General features: G+C 37.2%; 1 protein-coding gene across 1 annotated transcript; it reads right to left on the bottom strand.

Moving 5' to 3' along the window:
* Window positions 1-19,993: 19,993 nt before the first annotated feature.
* Window positions 19,994-22,170, bottom strand: LOC118921378 (glycylpeptide N-tetradecanoyltransferase 2-like). The gene is given in 2 exon segments (XM_036903115.2): window positions 19,994-21,192; window positions 21,194-22,170. Coding segments are annotated over 2 exon segments (1,488 nt in total). The 3' UTR covers window positions 19,994-20,681.
* Window positions 22,171-22,558: the final 388 nt, after the last annotated feature.

Genomic DNA, 22,558 nt, shown 5'->3' with positions numbered 1-22,558 from the left:
GTTTTCTTTCATCCTCTTCACATTTTAAAGTTAGCCTTTGCTACCTGCGTGATTCATTATTAGTTTTACAAAAATCTATCAGTCTTCAGTTCTCTTTGAGAAGTACACTTGACAGGTTTTTTCAAATTGAGAACGCTAGTGTAGGTTCTGTCCATGTCCTGACATTGCTTTCAGAGAGCAGGTTTGTTACATTTACATGCAGCTCCAACTCTCTCCTTTTTGGCCCTAATTCATGTAATCATCAAGTTTGTTTACATAGCAATATGATTCTCTTTATTTGGCACTGTGTCCACTCTGGAACATGAACTGTGCTGGGCACTAGGAAGAAATGGGTTAGGAAAAAAAGACACAGAATATTCAAAATAGGGGATTTCTTTTATAATTAACTACATTTAAAAAAATACTCAATTTCTAGAAAATACTAATCCAAGACAATGATATGGTTGGCTTGGTGATCATGGGCTAGTCAGTCAATTTGAAATTTATAATGTGGGCATTAAGGCACCTGCTACGTGTAAGAAATATTACAAAAGCTACCTATCATGAAAACTACTTGGAGCCAAAGCATACAATCTGAGCATCCATCTGGCTGCCTCTTAAAATGATGTTTAATGAAACTCATCACCTTTGTAGTCCTAAATGCAGAGTTTGGGGCATGAAAAAAAGAAGAGGTTCTTGTCTAATGGCTTTCCAAATAATTGACCTTTTTCTATTGCCTTGTTCCTTGAGGAGCTCTTCTGTTTTTCTGGTGATGCTTCCATATCTGTGCTGTTTTCACAGCTCACCTGTGTATCTTTGATGACTGTGCTTTAACCAAATACAAGGAGTACTGTTTTCTTCAAAAATACTATCTCCACTCTGTCCTACATCATACTTTGTTTTTCTTATCTGTTGAATCATTCCCTTATGCATATAAGTTTGCTGTTATTTCTTATATAAAACAAAAAGGCAAAAGAATGGAGACAATAAAAAATCAGTGGTTAAGGGTTGGGGGGGAGTTAGATGAATAAGTGGAGCACAGAGGATAATACTCTGTATGATGCTGTAATGATGGATACATGTCATTATACATGTGTTCAAACCCATAGACTGTTTATCAGAAGTGAACCCTAATGGTTTTTTTGGGTGATTGTGATGTGTCAAGGTGTAGGTTCATTGATTGTAACATGCACAAATCTTACGTGTTTAATTTGATGAGTTTGACAAATGTACAACCTTGTCAAGACATACAAGATTTCAGTCATTCCAGAAATTCCTTGTGTCCCTCACAGTCAGTCTTCATTTACCCAGTGATGGCCACTTTTCAGATTCTTTTCACTGTGGATTAATTTTAACTCTTCTAGAAGTTCATATAAATAGAATCATCAAGTGTGTACTCTTCTGTGTCTAACTTCTTTTCCTTAGTATGACTGTGAGATCAACCATGTTGTTTTAGGTATAAATAACTTTTTCCTGCTTCTTGCCAAGTAGTATTCCATAATCAATTATAGTAATAGACCACAGTCTGTTTGTTTATTCATTTTTCTTTTGATGTTCATTTGGGGTGTTTCCAGATTTTGGCTGTGAGTATTTCTATGCCTATTTTGTACAGGTCTTTTTGTGAATACATATTTTCATTTCTCTTGGATAAATACTTAGGATTGGAATTTCTGGGTCATAAGGTAGCTGTATATTTGACTTTTAAAGAAACTGCCATTTTTCAAAATTCTTGTATTTTGTACATTTTCAGCAGAAATATATGAGAATTCTGGTGTTCCCCATTCTTGACATTTGAGTTGTTGGTTTTTTAATTAAAAAAAAAAGTTACCCTACATTTTTTTGTGTAGAGTGGATGATAGTAATATTTCTTGTGGTTTTAATTTGAATTTCCATGATGAATAATGTTGAACATGTTTTCATGGGCTTATTTGCTACTTTTGTACCTTCCTTTGTGAAGAGTCTATCCAAGTAGTTTTCCTGCATTTTATTGGATTGTTGTAATTATTGAGTTGTACAATTATTTTACATACTCTTGGATGTACATCCTTTGTTAGATATATATTTGCCACTTTTCTTTTCCAGTCTGATTACGTATTCTTTTTTTATAGTGTCCTTTGGTTAACAGAATTTTGAAAATTTTGACCATTTTCTTTGTTTTAGAATTATTTCCTTCTTTGCCCTGTTAGAGATACATTTACCTTACTCCCATATTACCAGGATATTCTGCTATGGTTCATCTAGAACATTATAGTTTTAGCTTTTATGTATAAGACTGTTACTCATCTCAAAGTGATTTTTTGAATCTAATGTGAAATAAGAGTCAAGATCTTTGTTCCTCATCCCCCAAACTGAGATCTGGTCGTTTAAGCCTCATTTGCTTTAAACATTTTACTTTTACCCAATATTAAACTACTTTAATTAGCTTTATAAGTATGGGCGCATTTCTGGACTCTTTCGTGTTCTGTTGATGTGTTTGCCTCACTTTCGGTCAGTGCCTTATTGTCCTGATTATTGGAGCTCTACACAGAGCTTTAAGTACAGGTAAAGTCCCCCAGTTTTGCTTTTTTTTCTTCCTCAAAATTGTTTAAATCATTGTAAACCCTTTGTATTTCCTTTAAATTTTAGAATTAGCTTGCCAATTTATAAACCAGACAGGCATCTGATTGGATTTGTATTAGATTTTAGGTACTTTTGGGATAATTTGTGTTTTTAGCAATATTGATTCTTCTAGTACATGAAAATCATCTATCTTTCCATTTCTTTTTGTCTTATTTGATTTGTTTTTAGCAGTGTTCTCAGTGCAAAGGTCCTGCATTTTTGGCAATTTTTTTCTAAGTATATTATTTGACTATTGTAAATACAACTTAAAAATTTAATTTTGCAATTGTTTTCTGCAACTGTATAAGAATACAATTGATTTTTGTATATTGGCTTTGTATTTGGAAACTTTTCTTACTAGTGGAGGCAGTTGCTTTGGAAATTAGAATTGTCTACCTAGGCAATCATGTCATTTACAAATACAGACAGTTTTCTTTCTTTCTTACTGATCTTCATGCCTTTTATTTATCTTTTATCATTGCCTAGAACCTCCAGTATATGTGACATACATGCAATGTTACTGTTACTGATCTTCAGGAGGGAAAGTTCAATACTTCACCATTACATATAGTCTTAGCTGAATTTTTAGATGACTTTTTGTGGAGTGAATAAATTCCCATTTATTCCTTTTTCGAATTATGAATGTGAGTTGAATAGTTGTTTGTAACTATTGAGATAAACATAGAATTTTTCTCCCTTACTCTGTTAATATCTTGTATTACATTGGTTGTTTTTCAAATGCTAACCTTATATTCCAGGGATAAATTCAGTTGATCATGATATTTTTTCTTTTTTAAACATTGGATTCAATTTGCATCTAAAGATTTCTTTCAATTTATATAATCTGTTATAGTGTCTTTGTCAAATTTTGGTATTAGGGTTGATGGCCACATAAATTGGGAAGTGTTTCCTTCTCTATGGTCTTTGAATGTTTCTTTCCTTTTAAATTTGATAGAATTCACCAGAGAAATGATATGGGATTTTGTGGGAAGATTTCTGATAGTTAATTCAATTTCTGTAGCATTTAAAGTGGTATTAAGACTCTCTGTATCCTTTTATGTCAATTTTGATAATCTGTGATTTCAAGATAATTTTTCCTTTCATCTGTGTTGTTTAATAGCATAAAGTTGGTCAAAATAGTCTCTTACATATTTCAAGACCAAAGTATCTTATAAATACTGCTCTTCCATTACAAATATTGGTAATTTTATTTTTCTCTTTCTCTTAATCAATTGTATTAAGATGACATAAATTTTGTTAATTATGGCTCCTTTATTCTGATCAAACAGTGCCCATACTATTTCCAGTTATATTTTAATATATTTAAAAGTTCAAATAATGAGTTTATTACACAAATGTAGTTAAGGTTAAATTAGAGACAGCATATGTCTAATGGCAAAAGAAAACAAAGGACAAATTCTAGTAATATGTTTACATTCAAAATTTCGGAAGTTATCAACCGATTCTTAGAATTTATGAGCTTAAACAGATATCTTACAGTATTAAATATTTATGACATGTTTCTTCATTTAAATTAAAAAAAACTTGAACACATTATAATTTCTTATGGATGAATTTCTGCCTAAAGAATAAATTACTTCTAAATCTTACAGTTTGTAATTAAATTTAATTATAAGTCAATTCATTGAGAAAGTAGTTATTCTTTCCTCCCAAGGATACTTATTCAGGATCTTTATTCACAATTTCTGTGTTTTTTAAGGCAGTAAAGGAGAGAATCCCATTCATATCTCATCCTATATTGAGCCATTTGTATGCTCATTATTAAACAGTCCTTTAAAAAACCTTTGGCAACTCCTTGTTTTAAGTATTTATTGTTACTCAATGTGGAATTTCTAATGCAGAAAGCACTTTCATGAAAAAACAAAATTATAATCCAGAATCTTGGAGATAGGGTAAAGGACATATTTTGCTTAGTGCTTTTTTTTTTTAATGGTATCATTAATATACAATCACATGAGCAACATTGTGGTTACTAGATTCCCCCCATTATCAAGTCCCCACCACATACCCCATTAGAGTCACTGTCCATCAGCGTAGTAAGATGCTATAGAGTCACTACTTGTCTTCTCTGTGCTATACTGCCTTCCCCGTGCCCCGCCCCTATTGCTTAGTGCTTTTTTAAAGGCAAGCTGCTGATACACTTGAAACTACACATCTGAAAATGACTTTGAGACTACATAGGAAAAACGCATACAAGAAATTAATGATTAATTAAGATATATATGTGCTATTCCATTTAATCATAAGCAAAGAAATAAGAACAAGGAGGTTATAAGTCTAAAACTGAAGAAAGCTCTATGGGCTTAAAGCCATTACTTTAGAAAATACATCCTACCACACATCACAGGGGATGATCACAGTAAATTTCAGGGTTTGGGAAATGTTTCTTGTGGGAGAAAATCCCATTAAAGTAGATCTGAATTACTTCCAAAGAAGGTCCATGACAGTGTCAACTGCCATTAACATGAGGGATACTTCCCTACTTCTCATTTCATTACGTTTGTATTAAACTCTGTGAGTTTTGTTTATGATCGATAACCAATTTCTTCTAAGAACACTCAAAGGTTACAACATGGTTTGCTCACAGTAATGAAGATTTACTGGAATGTGAGTAGTCCCTGTTTAAGTCAGCCTATTGAGTCGTCAATTTTCAGAGGTCCTAATGGGCTTGTTGTATTTATCACTGTTCTTTGGCTAATGGAGATTTGAGTTTTTATCATAATTTAAGCAAACATTGGTTTGAGTTTATAAGCCCCAGTTTCTTCCATCAAATGTGCGCTTAGTAGGAGCCAGTATTACACAGCTTTACTAATAGTCTGCTGAGTGAGAGACTCAGCCAAGGGACGAAACAGATGGGATGGACAATTCTGAGCTCAGTTGATATTCATGATTAACAACAAGAAGTTTACTAAGTCTAAAATGAATGAAGTTTATATGAATAAATATAAATTTCATCCAAAATGAAATAAAGCTGAAAATGAATCCATTTAAAAATATTTTCTTTTTTACATTTTTGAAAATACATGAAAATACATGTAAATATAAAATATGTACCATAACAGTTTAACATAAATAACCCTAAATAACCGTTATCACTTTCTTACCCTCTGACAATTTGGCATTCAAGTCATTCAGTGTATCAGCTAGTAAGCATCTCTTATTTTCATTTCACCAAATATGTGTCCCCTACAAATCCTTCACAGGGCTTTGCCTTCTTTCTTTAATGTGGATAGAAGTTGGTATTTGTTTCAGAAAATACTATGCTTAGCACCATCACATTTATTTCCTGAGAATCTCTGTCTTTTCTATCTTTGTGCTTGTAGGTGACAAAATTCTGACCTGGGGCACTCAGGGCTTTCAATATCTGGAATGTTTAGGAATTTTGGCAACTGGTTAGTAGCTGGAGTTAATCCTCACACAGACGTTCTTTTAGCTCAGGATTTTAACTTCAAAATCAATATGCTTTTTCTCAGAGAAAGCTGGCTCTTTGGCTTTCTGTGTGAATCGCTGCCTGTTTTTTTGTTGCTCTTTTGTCTTTTTACTGCCAGTTAATACTTAAGCTAATCTGTCCAAAGTTCTTCCCTGATGAATATTTGAAATGTTCTTTTTTTTCCATATCTGTGATTTTCACAGCTGCAAGCTCAATGTATTCATGTCTATAATTTGAATTAAAAAAATGGAGTGCCTTAGTGCAGGGCATTGTCCTAGGCATAAGATGTGTAGTGGTAACTAGGACATACACAGTTCCTATCCTTGAGAAACCTAAGCAGTTCAATGGACACCTAATTCATTACATTGCAAAAAGTGCTACAAAGTGCAAGTACAGCATTCTGTGAGTGTCCAGTAGGGTCAGCCATCTAAGCATGAGTAATCAGTCACTACCAGAATCTTGATATTGGCAGGCGGCCAGCATATAAAAAACAGGATTAGAAACTCAGATTGCCATTTGATAACTATGGCACACGTATAATACAGATTTATTCACAATGCAGCAAATAAGCCTTAAGCATAATGCAATACTGTTCCTGTGCTAGTATTGGAGGTCAAAAGGAAATGAGACTGTACCTACCTTTTAGAAACTCATGGTTTAATGAGAAGTTATACATATAGACTCTTCACACTAACACAACATGTGTTACACATGATTCCTCTTATGGAATAATGTTTGCTGTGGACTAAATGTGGCCCCACCCCACAATCCCACCAAATGTACCGGCCCCCAGTGTGATGGTATTTCGAGATGGGGCCTTTGGGTGGTAATTAGTTTTAGATGAGATCATGAGGATGGAGCTCTGGTGATGGGAATTAGTAATAAGAAGAGACACCAGAGAGACTGGTCTTGCTCTCTTTCTGCCATATGAGGGCACAATGAGAAGGTGGCCATCTACAGGCCAGGAAGAGAGCTCTCACTAGAACCTGACCACGTTGGCATCCTGATGTGACTTCCAGACTCCAGGACTCTGAGGAGTAAGTTCCTGTTGTTTAAGCCACCCAGTCTGTGGGATTTTGTTACGGAAGCTCCAGAAGACCCTTACAATGTGCAAACTACATTGTTGGCTTACAGGAAAGAAAAGTTAACCTTGTTTAAAGCAACCAAAGATGGCTCCAAAAAAAAGGAAGTGACATTTGAGCTCAGCCTTGAAAGATGAATAAAATTTACTATGTATAGAAAAGGGTGAAAGACCATTTCAGGCAAAAAAAATTAAAGACAGGAAAATGGGGGAATTAAAGATGAATTTCAGAGATGCCACAAATTGAGATAAGAAATAGAAAAAAATAGGTGGATCTCATTAAATAGACTGAAGCGCACAATACTAAATTTGACTAAGTTGGCCATCTAAGGGAACACTAAGCAATTGCAAACATGGGTGTGGAAATCAGAAGAAACTGGGGAACTGCTTTCAACATTTTGTGTGTCTATTGTGGGTATTAGGTTTTCCACCCAGATCACCTCTGCAGGACCTAAGCAGTTACCCTCCAGCTGCTGATGGAAGAGCACAAAGCTATTGTGGTTTTCTTTGGCAGCAAGGAGCTGCTTTATTCCAAATTGCTTTTCTTCTGGGAGGGGGTAGGGAGTATGGGGAGGAAACCTGTGGACAGTGACTGAAGGATGCAAAATTTGAAGACCTGCCATCCTCATTTTATTTGGGGACAGCTGCAAAGGGCCCCCCAAACTCAGGAACATGCTAAATTGGCTGAGGACTCAGTTGCCAACTGTGTTGTGATTTCACTTCTGCCAAATCCTGTCGTTTTCACATTCTTACAGGTGAAATTCCTAAGACTTACTGTCCAATCAACTCTTTCATTGAAAAATCCCCTTGGGGAGCCCAATCTAAGACAGCAGCAGCACATATCCCAGAACATCCAAATGGAGAAGTATTAGAGTTGCTAAGTAACGGGGGAAAGTATATGCTAAAGTTGCTGCAGGAGCCCGGCTGATAGATGCCAGTGCACCATGGGAAGACAAGTACATGCATGGGACCAGCGCCGAGGGTGCGGAATGAGGGGGCAGACCGGGAGAGCAAGTTGGGGAAGGGAGAGTTTATCAACATGGGAGCATTTTCCTTTGAAATAAAATTTAATACTCTGGCAGCTACCTAGGGAGATCAACTAATTCTCTTCTAGGATAGCTCCTGGAAATTCAGAAAAAAAATACCCTAATAAATTAAATAGAAATGCCAAAGCTATCAGGGCTGATGGCAGAAGAGAGGATTAAAAGACTCAGAGAGGTGGGCGGATATATTACATAAGGCTGGATAAGCAACTGGCAGTGTTTCATTAGAAGGCCTAGAGGGCATCCTAGTCAACAGTGCAGTAAGGAATGAGCTGGTGAAAGGGGAATAAAAGTTGTTAGAAGTGCGGTGATGGCTGGCTGCTCTCTCTAGGCAAACAATGATGGTAGCAGATGCTGTTACAGAACTGGGTATCCTAATAGTAATCAGTATAATTACATCTCAAAATAACAAACATGAGGTGGTGGTGCTTAGCAATCACAAGCAAGGTGGGTTCAATTATAACAATGAGTGGCAAGATCTGAGTGACAGATGGGGAGGCTCCCAGTGGGAGATGGAAATGGTTAACAGAACATGTTAGTCCTTAAGGAAGAACAAATAGGCAACCACTAAGGGATTTGCATGATATATAAAATCAAAATGAATCAAAAATGGACAATAGAGGCAGAAGAAAGTTGCCCTTTAAAAAGCCACAATCTTTTCCCCAGATTTCATATGTGACCCAAATCTCAGACCATGAGCCCATTGACTGAAAGAGCAGCTAGATCTATGATGAAGGGTCATTTTTCATTGTGACAAATGTACGGTAGTAATTTCCTATTAATTCACCCAACTGACTCATGACCTTGAATCTAGGTATTTGAGCATTCAGAAAAGGGAAATAATCCTGATTATTCAAGGATTCATGTAAATATGAGGGGAGAAGTACAATATATTAAAAGGGAACCAAAGAGAATGTCTAGAACCCAAAATTCATTATGTGCATTGGTGAACTCTAATGTGGATTAAAGACCATAGAAAAATGATCAGTGAATTTAAGCATATAGTGATAGAAATTATTCATGTGGAATCAGTGAGAGGAGAAAAATACTGAAATGTGTATTTACCCTCCCTCAGTTATTATTCCTTCTTAGGATTATTCCTAAAATTATAGAATAATATATAATTCCTAAATTACATATTATTTAGAGCAAATGCACTTTAAATATGACGTGCCTCCCCATCTGTCACTCAGATCTTGCCACTCATTGTTATAATTGAACCCCACTTGCTTGTGATTGCTAAGCACCACCATCTCATGTTTGTTATTTTGAGATGTAATTATACTGATTACTATTAGGATACCCAGAAGGCTAACAGTGGCGTTACTGGATTTGCAGAAACGTGGTAGACAGAAATTGAGGAAATAACTAACATTTTCCAAATTTGCTCCAAACTATATACTATATGTAATATATAATATATAATATAAATACAAAACTACAAGGCCACATGCCCTGGAAGTTAGGACTTTTTTCCAGTTAAGGAAAAAAATATAAGCCAAGGTATGTAATTCAAATGTCATAAATCATTGTTACTTAGAAAAATTTAAAAGCAGAGAAAACAAGATTAAATGCTGGAGACTACGTAAGGAAATTGTCAACTTTTCATCAGAAACAATGCAAACCAGAATGTATTGGAAACAGTATCTTTCATATGTTGAAGAAAGGTCTGTCTACCCAGAATTCTATATCTCAAAAAAAACCCCTATCCTTAAGAAATGAAGGTAAAATAAAAAATGTCAGGAAAAGAAAAACTTGGAAAATTCATCACAAGAAAGTCTGCACAAGAACAAAGTTAAAAGTAAAATTTTTTAGGCTGAAGAACAGTAAACCAGAGTTTTACTGAAGAATAAAAAATACTGTGACTAGTTGTTACATGGGTAAAAAAATGATGTTCCTCTCACTTTTCACTTTATTTAAAATGTGTTTTATTGTTTAAATAGAAAGTAATAATTGGTGTTTATGACAAACACAGATGTAGATGTTTTGACAATGATAGTATAAAGGGAGAGTTTAATACAAGTACATGGCTATACATGTCTTACATTATATACAAAGCAGCATAATATTACTGAAAGATAGACTGTAATAAGTTAAGATGCATATTGAAAACCCTAGAGTTCCTACTATATAAACTTAAAAGTTATAGCTAATAAAACCACAGTAAAGAAAAATTGAATAATAAAAATATAAACAGTCAAAAAAATGCAAGGATAAAGAACCAAAAAATACTTGGGACAAATTAAAAACAAATAGCCTGCTGGCACTCTTAAAAACAACCACATAAGTAATTAGATTAATTATAAATGGTCCATACATTCCAAATAAAAGCCAAAGAATACTACACTGGATTAAAAAGCTAAATCCAATTATATATTATTTAGAGCAAATGCACTTTAAATATGAAATTATAGATAGCTTAACAATAGTAAGGTGGAAAATATGCTCTATTTTTTTACTGAAATGTAATTGATATACAAGATTGGTTTGAGATGTACAACATAGTGATTCAACAATTATGTGCATTACTAAATGTTTACCACAATAAGTGTCGTTACCCTCTGGCACTCTACCAAGATCTCACCATTTTATTGGTTACTTTCCCTATTCTATGCTTCCATTCCTGTGACTAATTTATTTCGTAATTTGAAGTTTGTACCTCTTTATCCCCTTGACCTATTTCACCCATTTTATCCAACTCATTCCCCTATGGCAATCGCCAGACTGTTCTTTGTGTCTATGAGTATATCTCTGCTCTTTTGTTTGTCCATTTGTTTGGTATATAAGTGAAATCTTAGGGCATTTGTCTTTCTCTGCCTGACTTATTTAACTTATCATAATACACTCTAGGTCTTTCCATGTTGTTGCAAATGGTGAGGTTTCATTCTTTTTTATGCCTGAGTATTATTCCTTTACATATATGTTGACCAAATCTTTATCCATTCATCTAATGATGGACAACTTGGTTGCTTCCATATCTTGGCTATTAGAAATAATGCTGCAATAAACATAGGGGTGCAGATAATCTTTTTGAATTAGTGATTTTGTTTTCTTTGGGTATATTCCCAGAAGTGTCATTGCTGGGTCATGTGGTATTTCTACTTTAGTATTTTGAGAATCCTCCATACTGCTTTCAACAGTGGCTACACCAATTTACATTCTGCCAACATATATGAGGGTTCCCTTTTTTCCACATTCTCACCAGCACTTGTTATTTCTTGCCTTGACAGTAATAGCCATTCTGACTGGTATGAGGTAGTATCTCTTTGTGGTTTTTGATGATAATTGATGATGTTGAGCATATTTTCATGTATCTGTATAACTAAATCTCTACCTAATAGACTCATTAACATACAAAGAAAAACTGAGAAAACCTGTTAACAAAATCAGACAAATTCACAATCATACTTGAAGTTTCTACAGAAAATTACTGAGGATATAGAGGTCTTGAATTAAATGTCTATCAGTAGGACGTAATTGAACTTTATAGAATAATCCACCCAACAAAGAATTTACAGTCTTTTTTTCAAAGAGCACATTCAGCAGGTGGAACATAAAATAAAATTAATTAATGCATAACTGAAAAAATAACTGAACAGTTGTTTGGGGTCACCTTCCATCTGATTTCACATTAAATGTAGGCATATTGTGGAAATGACTCCTTAATGGGTACCCAGATTTTAAAAGTACATACATCACCAATTAAAGCTGGCAGGAGCAATATCAGTTTGAAAGCAGGATCTCCTGACCACTTAATATACTACATTAGTATTGACTGCATTACCTGGAAACATCTGTGACTAATTGTTCATTCCTTATCTTGAGGAGAAGACAACAGACTGCCTCTAATGTAGATGCCTAAGATACCTGGCAGTTTTAAGTAAGGAATCTCAAGGGATTTTATGCCAGTTTAAAAAATTTTATTATTATTAATCTACAATTACATGAAGAACATTATGTTTACTAGGCTTCCCCCTTCATCAAGCCCCCCCCCCCACCCCATTACAGTCACTGTCCATCAGCATAGTAAGATGCTGTAGAATCACTACTTGTCTTCACTGTGTTGCACAGCTCTCCCCGAGCACCCCCCCCCACATTATTCATGCTAATCGTAAGGCCCCCTTTCTTCTTCCCCGCCCTTATCTCTCCCTTCCCACCCATTCTCCCCAGTCCCTTTCACTTTGGTAACTGTTAGTCTATTCCTGGGTTCTGTGATTCTGCTGCTGTTTTGTTCCTTCAGTTTTTCTTTGTTCTTGTACTCCACATAGGAGTGAAATCATTTGGTACTTGTCTTTCTCCGCCTGGCTTATTTCACTGAGCATAATACCCTCCAGCTCCATCCATGTTGTTGCAAATGATAGGATTTGTTTTCTTCTTATGGCTGAATAATATTCCATTGTGTATATGTACCACATCTTCTTTATCCATTCATCTACTGATGGACATTCAGGTTGCTTCCATTTCTTGGCTATTGTAAATAGTGCTGTGATAAACATAGGGGTGCATCTGTCTTTTTCAAACTGGGCTGCTGCATTCTTAGAGTAAATTCCTAAAAGTGGAATTCCTGAGTCAAATGGTATTTCTATTTTGAGATTTTTGAGGAAACTCTGTACTGCTTTCCACAATGGTTGAACTGATTTACATTGCCACCAGTAGTGTAGGAGGGTTTCCTTTCTCCACAACCTCGCCAACATTTGTTGTTGTTTGTCTTTTGGATGGTGGTGATCCTTACTGGTGTGAGGTGATATCTCATTGCAGTTTTAATTTGCATTTCTCTGGTAACTAGCAGTGTGGCGCATCTTTTCATGTGTCTGTTGGCCATCTGAATTTCTTCTTTGGAGGACTGTCTATTCCGCTCCTCTGTCCATTTTTTATTTGGATTATTTGCTTTTTGTTTGTTGAGGTGTGTAAGCTCTTTATATATTTTAGATGTTAACCCTTTATCGGCTCTGCTATTTATGAATATATTCTCCCATACTGTAGGATACCTTTTTGTTCTATTGATGGTGTGCTTTGCTGTACAGAAGCTTTTCAGCTTGATATAGTCCCACTTGTTCATTTTTGCTTTTGTTTCCCTTGCCCGGGGAGATATGTTCATGAAGAAGTCACTCATGTTTATGTCCATGAGATATTTGTCTATGTTTTTTTCTAAGAGTTTTATGGTTTCATGACTTACATTGAGGTCTTTGATCCATTTCGAAATTACTTTTGTGTAGGGGGTTAGACAGTGATCCAGTTTCATTCTCTTACATGTCGCTGTCCAGTTTTGCCAGCACCATCTTTTGAAGAGACTGTAATTTCCCCATTGTATGTCCATGGCTCCTTTATCATATATTAATTGGCCATTATATTTGGGTTAATGTTTGGAGCCTCTATTCTGTTCCACTGGTCTGTGGCTCTGTTCTTGTACCAGTACCAAATTGTCTTGATTACTGTGGCTTTGTAGTAGAGCTTGAAGTTAGGGAGAGAGATCCCCCCAACTTTATTCTTCCTTCTCAGGATTGCTTTGGCTATTTGGGGTCTTTAGTGTTTCCATATGAATTTTTGAACTATTTGTTCCAGTTTGTTGAAGAATGTTGTTGGTAATTTGATAGGGATTGCATTGAATCTGTATATTGCTTTGGGCATGATGGCCATTTTGATGATATTAATTCTTCCTAGCCAGGAGCATGGGATGAGTTTCCATTTGCTAGTGTCCTCTTTAATTTCTCTTAAGAGTGTCTTGTAGTTTTCAGGGTATAGGTCTTTCACTTCCTTGGTTAGGTTTATTCCTAGGTATTTTATTCTTTTTGATGCTATTATGAATGGAATTGTTTTCCTAATTTCTCTTTCTGTTGGTTCATTGTTAGTGTATAGGAAAGCCACAGATTTCTGTGTGTTAATTTTGTATCCTGCAACTTTGCTGTATTCTGATATCAGTTGTAGTAGTTTTGGAGTGGAGTCTTTAGAGTTCTTTATGTACAATATCATGTCATCTGCAAATAGTGACAGTTTAACTTCTTCTTTATCAATTTGCATTGGATGTACTTATTGTTTTGTCTAATTGCTGTGGCTAGGACCTCCAGTACTATGTTGAATAACAGTGGGGAGAGTGGGCATCCCTGTCTTGTTCCCGATCTCAGAGGAAAAGCTTTCAGCTTCTCGCTGTTCAGTATGATGTTGGCTGTGGGTTTATCATATACAGCCTTTATTATGTTGAGGTACTTGCCCTCTATTCCCATTTTGCTGAGAGTTTTTATCATGAATGGATGTTGAATTTTTTTGAATGCTTATTCCGCACCTATGGAGATGATCATGTGGTTTTTGTCTTTCTTTTTGTTGATGTGGTGGATGATGTTGATGGACTTTCGGATGTTGTACCATCCTTGCATCCCTGGGATGAATCCCACTTGATCATGGTGTATGATCCTTTTGATGTATTTTTGAATTCAGTTTGCTAATATTTTGTTGAGTGTTTTTGCATCCACATTCATGAGGGATATTGGTCTGTAATTTTCTTTTTTGGTGGAGTCTTTGCCTGGTTTTCGTATTAGGGTAATGTTGGCTTCATAGAATGAGTTTGGGAGTATTCCCTCCTCTTCTACTTTTTGGAAAACGTTAAGGAGAATGGGTATTATGTCTTCTCTGTATGTCTGATAAAATTCCAAGGTAAATCCATCTGGCCTGGGGGTTTTGTTCCTGGGTAGTTTTTTGATTACCGCTTCAATTTCTTTGCTGGTAATTGGTTTGTTTAGATTTTGTGTTTCTTCCTTGGTCAGTCTTGGAAGGTTTATTTTTCTAAGAAGTCCATTTCTTCTAGGTTTTCCAGCTTGTTAGCATATAGGTTTTCATAGTATTCTCTAATCATTCTTTGTATTTCTGTGGGGTCTGTCGTGATTTTTCCTTTCTCGTTTCTGATTCTGTTGATGTGTGTTGATTCTCTTTTTGTCTTAATAAGTCTGGCTGGAGGCTTATCTATTTTGTTCATTTTCTCAAAGAAATTGATTTCATTTGTCTTGGTTTCATTGATTTTTTTTCTATTGTTTTATTCTTCTCAATTTTGTTTATTTCTTCTCTGATCTTTATTATGTCCCTCCTTCTGCTGACTTTAGGCCTTATTTCTTCTTTTTCCAATTTTGATAATTGTGACATTAGACTATTCATTTGGGATTGTTCTTCCTTCTTTAAATATGCCTGGATTGCTGTGTACTTTCCTCTTAAGACTGCTTTCGCTGCGTCCCACAGAAGTTGGAGATTTGTGTTGTTGTCATTTGTTTCCATATATTGCTTGATCTCTATCTTAATTTGGTCATTGATCCATTGATTATTTAGGAGCATGTTGTTAAGCCTCCATGTGTTTGTGGGCCTTTTTGCTTTCTTTGTACAATTTATTTCTAGTTTTATTCCTTTGTGGTCTGAAAAGTTGGTTGGTAGAATTTCAATCTTTTTCAATTTACTGAGGCTCTTTTTGTGGCCTAGTATGTGGTCTATTCTGGAGAATGTTCCATGTGCACTTGAGAAGAATGTGTATCCTGTTGCTTTTGGATGTAGAGCTCTATAATGTCTTTTAGGTCCATCTGTTCTAGTGTGTTGTTCAGTGCCTCTGTGTCCTTACTTATTTTCTGTCCGGTGGATCTATCCTTTGGAGTGAATGGTGTGTTGAAGTCTCCTAAAATGAATGCATTGCATTCTGTTTCCTCCTTTAGTTCTGTTAGTATTTGTTTCACGTATGCTGGTGTTCCTCTGTTGGGTGCATATATATTTAGAATGGTTATATCCTCTTGTTGGACTGAGCCCTTTATCATTATGTAGTGTCCTTCTTTATCTCTTGTTACTTTCTTTGTTTTGAAGTCTATTTTGTCTGATACTAGTACTGCAGCACCTGCTTTTTTCTCCCTATTGTTTTCATGGAATATCTTTTTCCATCCCTTGACTTTTAATCTGTGCATATCTTTGGATTTGAGTTGGGTCTGTTGTAAGCAGCATATAAATGGGTCTTGCTTTTTTATCCATTGTATTACTCTGTGTCTTTTGATTGGTGCATTTAGTCCATTAACATTTAGGGTCATTATTGAAAGATATGTAGTTATTGTCATTGTAGGCTTTAGATTCGTCATTACCAAAGGTTCAAGGTTAGCTTCGTTAGTATCTTACTGCCTAGCTTAACTTGCTTATTAAGCTATTATGGACACTGTCTGGTGATTCTTTCTCCCTTCTTATTCCTCCTCTTCCATTCTTTATATGGGTTTTATTCTGTGCTCTTTTGTGTTACCTTTAACTGCTTTTTTGGGTAGTTGATTTTATTTTTTGCCTGTAGTTAGTATTTGGTTGGTCTACTTTCTTTGCTGTGATTTTATTTTCTCTGGTGACATCTGTTTAGCTTTAGGAGTGCTCCCATCTAGTGCAGTCCCTCTAAGATACCCTGTAGAGGTGGTTTGTGGGAGGCAAATTCCCTCAACTTTTGCTTGTCTGGGAATTGTTTAATCCCTCCTTCATATTTAAATGATAATTGTGCTGGATACAGTATTCTTGGTTCAAGGCCCTTCTGTTTCATTGCATTAAATATATCATGCCATTCTCTTCTGGCCTGTAAGGTTTCTGTTGAGAAGTCTGATGATAGCCTGATGGGTTTTCCTTTGTAGGTGACCTTTTTCCTCTCTCTAGCTGCCTTTAAAACTCTGTCCTTGTACTTGATCTTTGCCATTTTAATTATTATTTGTCTTAATGTTGTCCTCTTTGGGTCCCTTCTGTTGGGAGTTCTGTGTACTTCTGTGGTCTGAACGATTATTTCCTCCCCCAGTTTGGGGAAGTTTTCAGCAGTTATTTCTTCAAATACAGTTCTATCCCTTTTTCTCTCTCGTCTTCTTCTGGTACCCCTATAATGCAGATATTGTTCCTTTTGGATTGGTCACACAGTTCTCTTAATATTGTTTCATTCCTGGATATCCTTTTATCTCTCTCTGCGTCAGCTTCTATGCATTCCTGTTCTCTGGTTTCTATTCCATCAATGGCCTCTTGCATCTTATCCATTCTGCTTATAAATCCTTTCAGAGATTGTTTCATTTCTGTATTCTCCTTCCGGACTTCATCCCTTAGCTCTTGCATATTTCTCTGCAACTCCATCAGCATGGTTATGACCTTTACTTTGAATTCTTTTTCAGGGAGATTGATTAGATCTATCTCCCCAGATTTCTTCTCAGGGGAGAATGTCTGGATTAGTCTGGTCTGTATCAAATTCTTCTGTCTTTTCATGGTGATAGAGGTAGTTGTGGGGAGCTGGTGCATTTGTTGGCTGGGAAAACGTCCCTTCTTGCTCGTTGGTGACCTTCCTCTCCTGGGAGAATGGCGACCCCTAGCGGCTTGTTCTGGGCAGCTGCAAGTAGACAGGGTGTCTAATTCTTACCGGCCGCTGTGAAAGAAGCTCTGCCCTGCTGCTGTGGGCATGGCCAGCTTCAGGCTGCTGCTCCATTATGGAGGAGCGGCATCAGAGCAGAAATGGGCAGGAGGCTTTTTATCTCCGTGAGGGTCCTCCAAGCTGCATTGCCGCCCAGGGGGTTAGGGCGCCCAGAGTTCCCCGTGTTCCCAGCTGCTGGCCTAAGGGTCCCGGGACGTTTCCGTCCAGCTGTGGGGTCCCTGTCTCTTTAAGTCTTTCAAAAAGCACTCACTTTTCTTTGTCCAAGGGGTGCCAGCTGCAAGGACCCACTCGCAGGTTTTACAGTCCTGTTTCCCTAGTATCCAGTACCCCACACACTCTGTGTCTGTGTTCCCAGTGCAGATGGCTAGGGCTGGGTGTTTAACAGTCCTGGGCTCTCTCTCCCTCCCCGCTCCTAGTCATCTCTTCCCGCCAGGAGCTGGATGAGGGGTGCTCGGGTCCCACTGGGTCACGGCTTGTATCTTACCCCCTTCACAAGGTGCTGGGTTCTCGCAGGTGTGGATGCAGTCTGGCTGTTGTCCTGTATCTTCTGGTCTCTCTTTTAGGTATAGTTGTGTTTGTTGTATTTTCAAAACTATGTATGGTTTTGGGAGAAGATTTCCGCTGCTCTACTCATGCCGCCGTCTTGGCTCCACCTCGATTTTATGCCATTTTTATCTCAAGTCATCTATGTGATTATCCCAGAAACCATACTCTCTTCTTCATAAGCTGCCATTTGCTAATTATGCTTAAACTATTTATTGCATCCTAGTACTTCCTCATTGAAGAATGATTTTATAGTTACACATCCTCTTGATTATGTGATTTGTAGGATGGATAGTCTTTTTGGTGGATTTTCTAGCATTATCTCCCTGGGTTCTAAGTTACATTAATTTGGGAGAATTCATTGTGATGGTGTTTATTTTTTGTTTAGTGGTTTTATCTGTGAAGGTCATAAGATTTTCTTTGCCTTTTTGTTAAACAAATTGTGATATATCCAAACAGTAAAATGGAACAAATTACTTAGACACATGTCATTGATGAATCTGAAAACATTGTGCTGACCTACCTGGGATACCAAAGAGGTCATAGTATATGAAACCCATGTGTATTTAGTTACAGAACAGGTAAAACTAATCCCCAGTAACAGCATATCGTGGCCTGAGGTGAAGAAGGCTAAGATGCAAATGCCTACAAGGAAAATTTTGGGGGTGACAGAAATATTCTATATTTGGGGTGATTTTGTTGGGGGGGGAAGTACATTTGATAAATTCATCAAACTATGAACTTAAAGTAGGTGCTTTGTATTGCACGTAAATCATACTGTAATGAAATTAATATGTGAGAAGTAAAGCAAAATATTGCAGTGGGAGAAAAATGGAAGCAGGGAGGCTAGCTGAGTGAGATGCTCTGAATATTCTGAACGAGCAATGTTGGTTGAGATCATAGAAATGGATAAAAGGAGACAGATTTAGGGTATATTTTGAAGACAAATGATATGTCAATGATTTGATATGTATATCTGGGGGTGAGGACATCTGATGAACAGTGAAAAATCCAGGAAAATCCCTAAGAGTTTGGCTTAAGAAATGGGATGAAGTAGTTTATTCAAAAAAGTTAAATTGAGATAAAAGCAGTTTTGATGGTTGGGTTGTTTAGAGAATCAAGAGTTCTGTCTTGGCTGTGTTAATTTTTTTTTGTGTGTGTGTGTGTTCCAATAAAACTTTATTTATGGATGCTCAAGTTTAAATGTCATATAATTTTCAAGTGTCAAAAAATGTTATTCTTTTGATCCCCCTCCCTCCACCATTCAAAAAAGTAAAAACCATTCTTAGCTCATGGGCTATACAAAAACAGGTGACAAACTGTATTTATCTCATGGGCCTTTTAGCTAGCTCCTGCCTGGTATAAGATGTGATTGGTTTCATTTGACTACTTATAACACGAAAGAAAGGCTGTCATGTTGTCTAAAGTAATTAAATTTTTCTGGACTGAGCAGCCTATGCACTGGTAGAGTAAAGGCAGGAAAAAGTATCTGTTTTGTGGTATTTGAGTCAAGGTCTGCTTATTTGGCCTCATTCAGCATCTTTTTACTCCTTGAACTATTGCCAATATACAAACATATATGTATACTGAGAAACTTGGTTTTTCAAATTCTAGGTAAAAACACCATCAGTAACAAAATTGGGAACTTATTTACACATTAGACATTTTCCATTAGCATGACAACTTGCATGATAAAGTCAGCGTAAAGGAATATGTGCAATTTTGCATAAGTAATAAAAACATTTAAACTATCAGTCCTGATAGCACTTATAAATTCCACTGGGCATTTATTTTGACTTCAGAGCTTTTTTCTATCCTCACAAATCCTTGCTGTTGCTGAGAAAACTGGAGTCTGTGCAGCAGCAAAGTCTAATCAAAGGTGAGTACTCTTGGCACACTTAATGTTTGCACAGAACTGTGCTTTTGAACTAATCCTGAACTGACCTGATGAACATCAAAGTACAAATCTGTGTTTACTGATTTGGCAACTTTGCTTCTGGAGAAATAGATGTGCTGGTCACCAGCGCATTTTTATCTCACTCTACATTTAAAACATCCACCACTCATCACTGAGTTACACAAGTGCTGATTCCATAAATGTTCCCAATGATAACATGTAAAGTGATGTAAGTTAAAACTTCCCAAATGGATCCTTCATTCTGTTTCATGGACAAACAGACCACCACTTAATAAATAGAAATGCAGCAGTTTATCATCACACAATAGCAAAGATTTTCTTACAGGATTCTGTAACTTCTGTTCAGTCCATAGAAAAACAGTCTCTTTTCTACAGTAGAAAAGTACCTTTTCTTCATCAGGAGACAGCCAAAAGTTTGAAAACTAGAGGAATGTACTCTGTACCTTCCATCCCTCCTACAAATGGGTTAACAGTGAAAAAAAAGGATGAATGTTAATGTTCTAGCTAGAAATGTGTACTATTGTTCACATATGGATTTTTTTATCTTTTCTGATTGGGGTATTGACCACATCAATTTCACTTAAGTTGTGCTTTTTACTCTTCTTTGGAAAGGAAGTTCCAGGAATCACTAAATAGAATATTGACAAATTATCAGAGTTCTAGAAATATGTCCCCTATTGTAATACAAGTCCAGTCTTTTCAGAATCTGTTCCTGGACACCTCCAATTGTACAAATAATACTGTAAATTGGCATCTCCTATACCAAACTTGAGTTTTTCCAAGAATGTCTTATTTTCCATCAAATCTAGTGCATTGAATACATCAAATCCTTTCAACTTCGCTATGATGAGTGCGCCATTCGTTAGGTCCAGCAGTGGCGTTTCTGTGTGGATGTTGTAGAAAGAGTAAGCGGCTTTGAGGCTCTTGTGAGCTGGGTGTTGCGTGACTGTGGAGGGGAGTGTGTAGAAGCTCAGGAAGTCAGTTAGTTTACCACTGGAGTTCTCCACTACAAACGTGTCAATAATGTGCTCCTGGGGCAGGAACCAGCAGGCTACTTCTTCATCCATCACTGGGGCTAGGTGAAACTGCTTTAGGTAACTGTTGGTTAATTCTCGAACTGCTTCGATATCTCTTGGTTCCATTGGTCTCAAGCCTCACGTCTTTGTAGCATCTGGAAGTCTATAGCTTCAATGTTCTCTGTAGAGTCATATTTTTACTCAAGTGAGAAAATTTCACTTCTACTAATTTCCTGGGGATTAGTGATCGATGCCAGTATGTGCACGTGGCCATTGGCTTAGTAAGAACTACTCCGGTGGTATAAACGGCCTGAAAAATCCCTTCCAGGTTCACTCTAGTTATTTCTTGAATTAACACTGGGGCTACCCGTTTTGATCTCAATTTCTTATGAACACAAAAAAAGTTGATTTCAGCCATCTTCTTCACACTGTCATAAATCCTAATATTTGCTGGGATGGCTCTTATGAACCCTACTAGTTTTTTGTTTGAAGACACTCTGACCCCACAGTGCCACCGAAGAAACCAGCCTGGGAGATGCAGAGCCCCCAACAGGCACTTGGGCGAGTAGTCAAACCAGAACATGTTGTCATCGTCCTCCACATAATTCTCATTTAACAACGTGTATAGCTCCTTGAGCACTTCAGCATTACCCAAATCCAAAGTGTCCCACATAAAACCCTGTGGTAAGGAATATGGCTCCTGGCGCACATTGTCTTTATCTGCTTCAATTGCACCGTGAGATGTTATTACTTCATTTAATTTGGGTGCTGGCTGTGTGTCCCAAAACTGGTATCTGTGCTTGGTGGCCTCATCAATATTCCTGGCAGGGCCCTGGCATGCAGATAACAGCTCCATTGCTCTCTGGATATCCTGCAACTTCTGCATTGGGATGGTGGGATTTTCTGAAGGATGCTGAATTTTACTCTCCTGGGAGTCAGACACAGAGTCTGATTTGGTGCCTCTGGAATTTGGTTTCTCCTTTTTTCTCTTCTGTTTCTTCTTTTTCTTTTTGGCACCCAAGTCCCCTCCAGGACTCCCCTTGGTGTGCTCCGTCTTCTCTTCATTGTCCCCATTTATGCTGCACGTGTCCTGGTCATCCAGCTCCAAGCTCTGCAGGCTGGCCATGGACTTGCTGTCCTCCACCATTGCGGCGGTGCAGCTGGGGAGCAGCACTCTGGCTGTGGGCGTGGTGGTTGCGCGGGGGGTCTGCGCGGAGGCGACAGCACGAGCAGCTCCTCTAGTGCCCCCGGCCGCCTCCTCTGAGAGAGCCGGGGCGCCGCGCCCGCCTGGCCTAGACCTGCCCACCGCTGCCAGGCTGGCCGTGCGGGAGGGGGGGCTGCATTAATTTTGAGATACTTATTAAAACACATGTGGGCAAATATCAAGCAGGAAGCTGGGGTTCTAGAGCTAGTGTCAATCTTAGGGTACAGATGTGGAAGTTATAACAAACAGGTTCTGTTTAAGGCCATGGGCTTACAATAAAATGTCACCTAGAGAAAAAGCATATTTAGGGCACATTAGAGAGCCTGGGACA

This window comes from Manis pentadactyla, chromosome 13, assembly GCF_030020395.1.
Source record: "Manis pentadactyla isolate mManPen7 chromosome 13, mManPen7.hap1, whole genome shotgun sequence".
In the NCBI taxonomy this organism is placed as follows: Eukaryota; Metazoa; Chordata; class Mammalia; order Pholidota; family Manidae; genus Manis; species Manis pentadactyla.
This window is presented reverse-complemented; position numbering and strand designations above follow the sequence as displayed.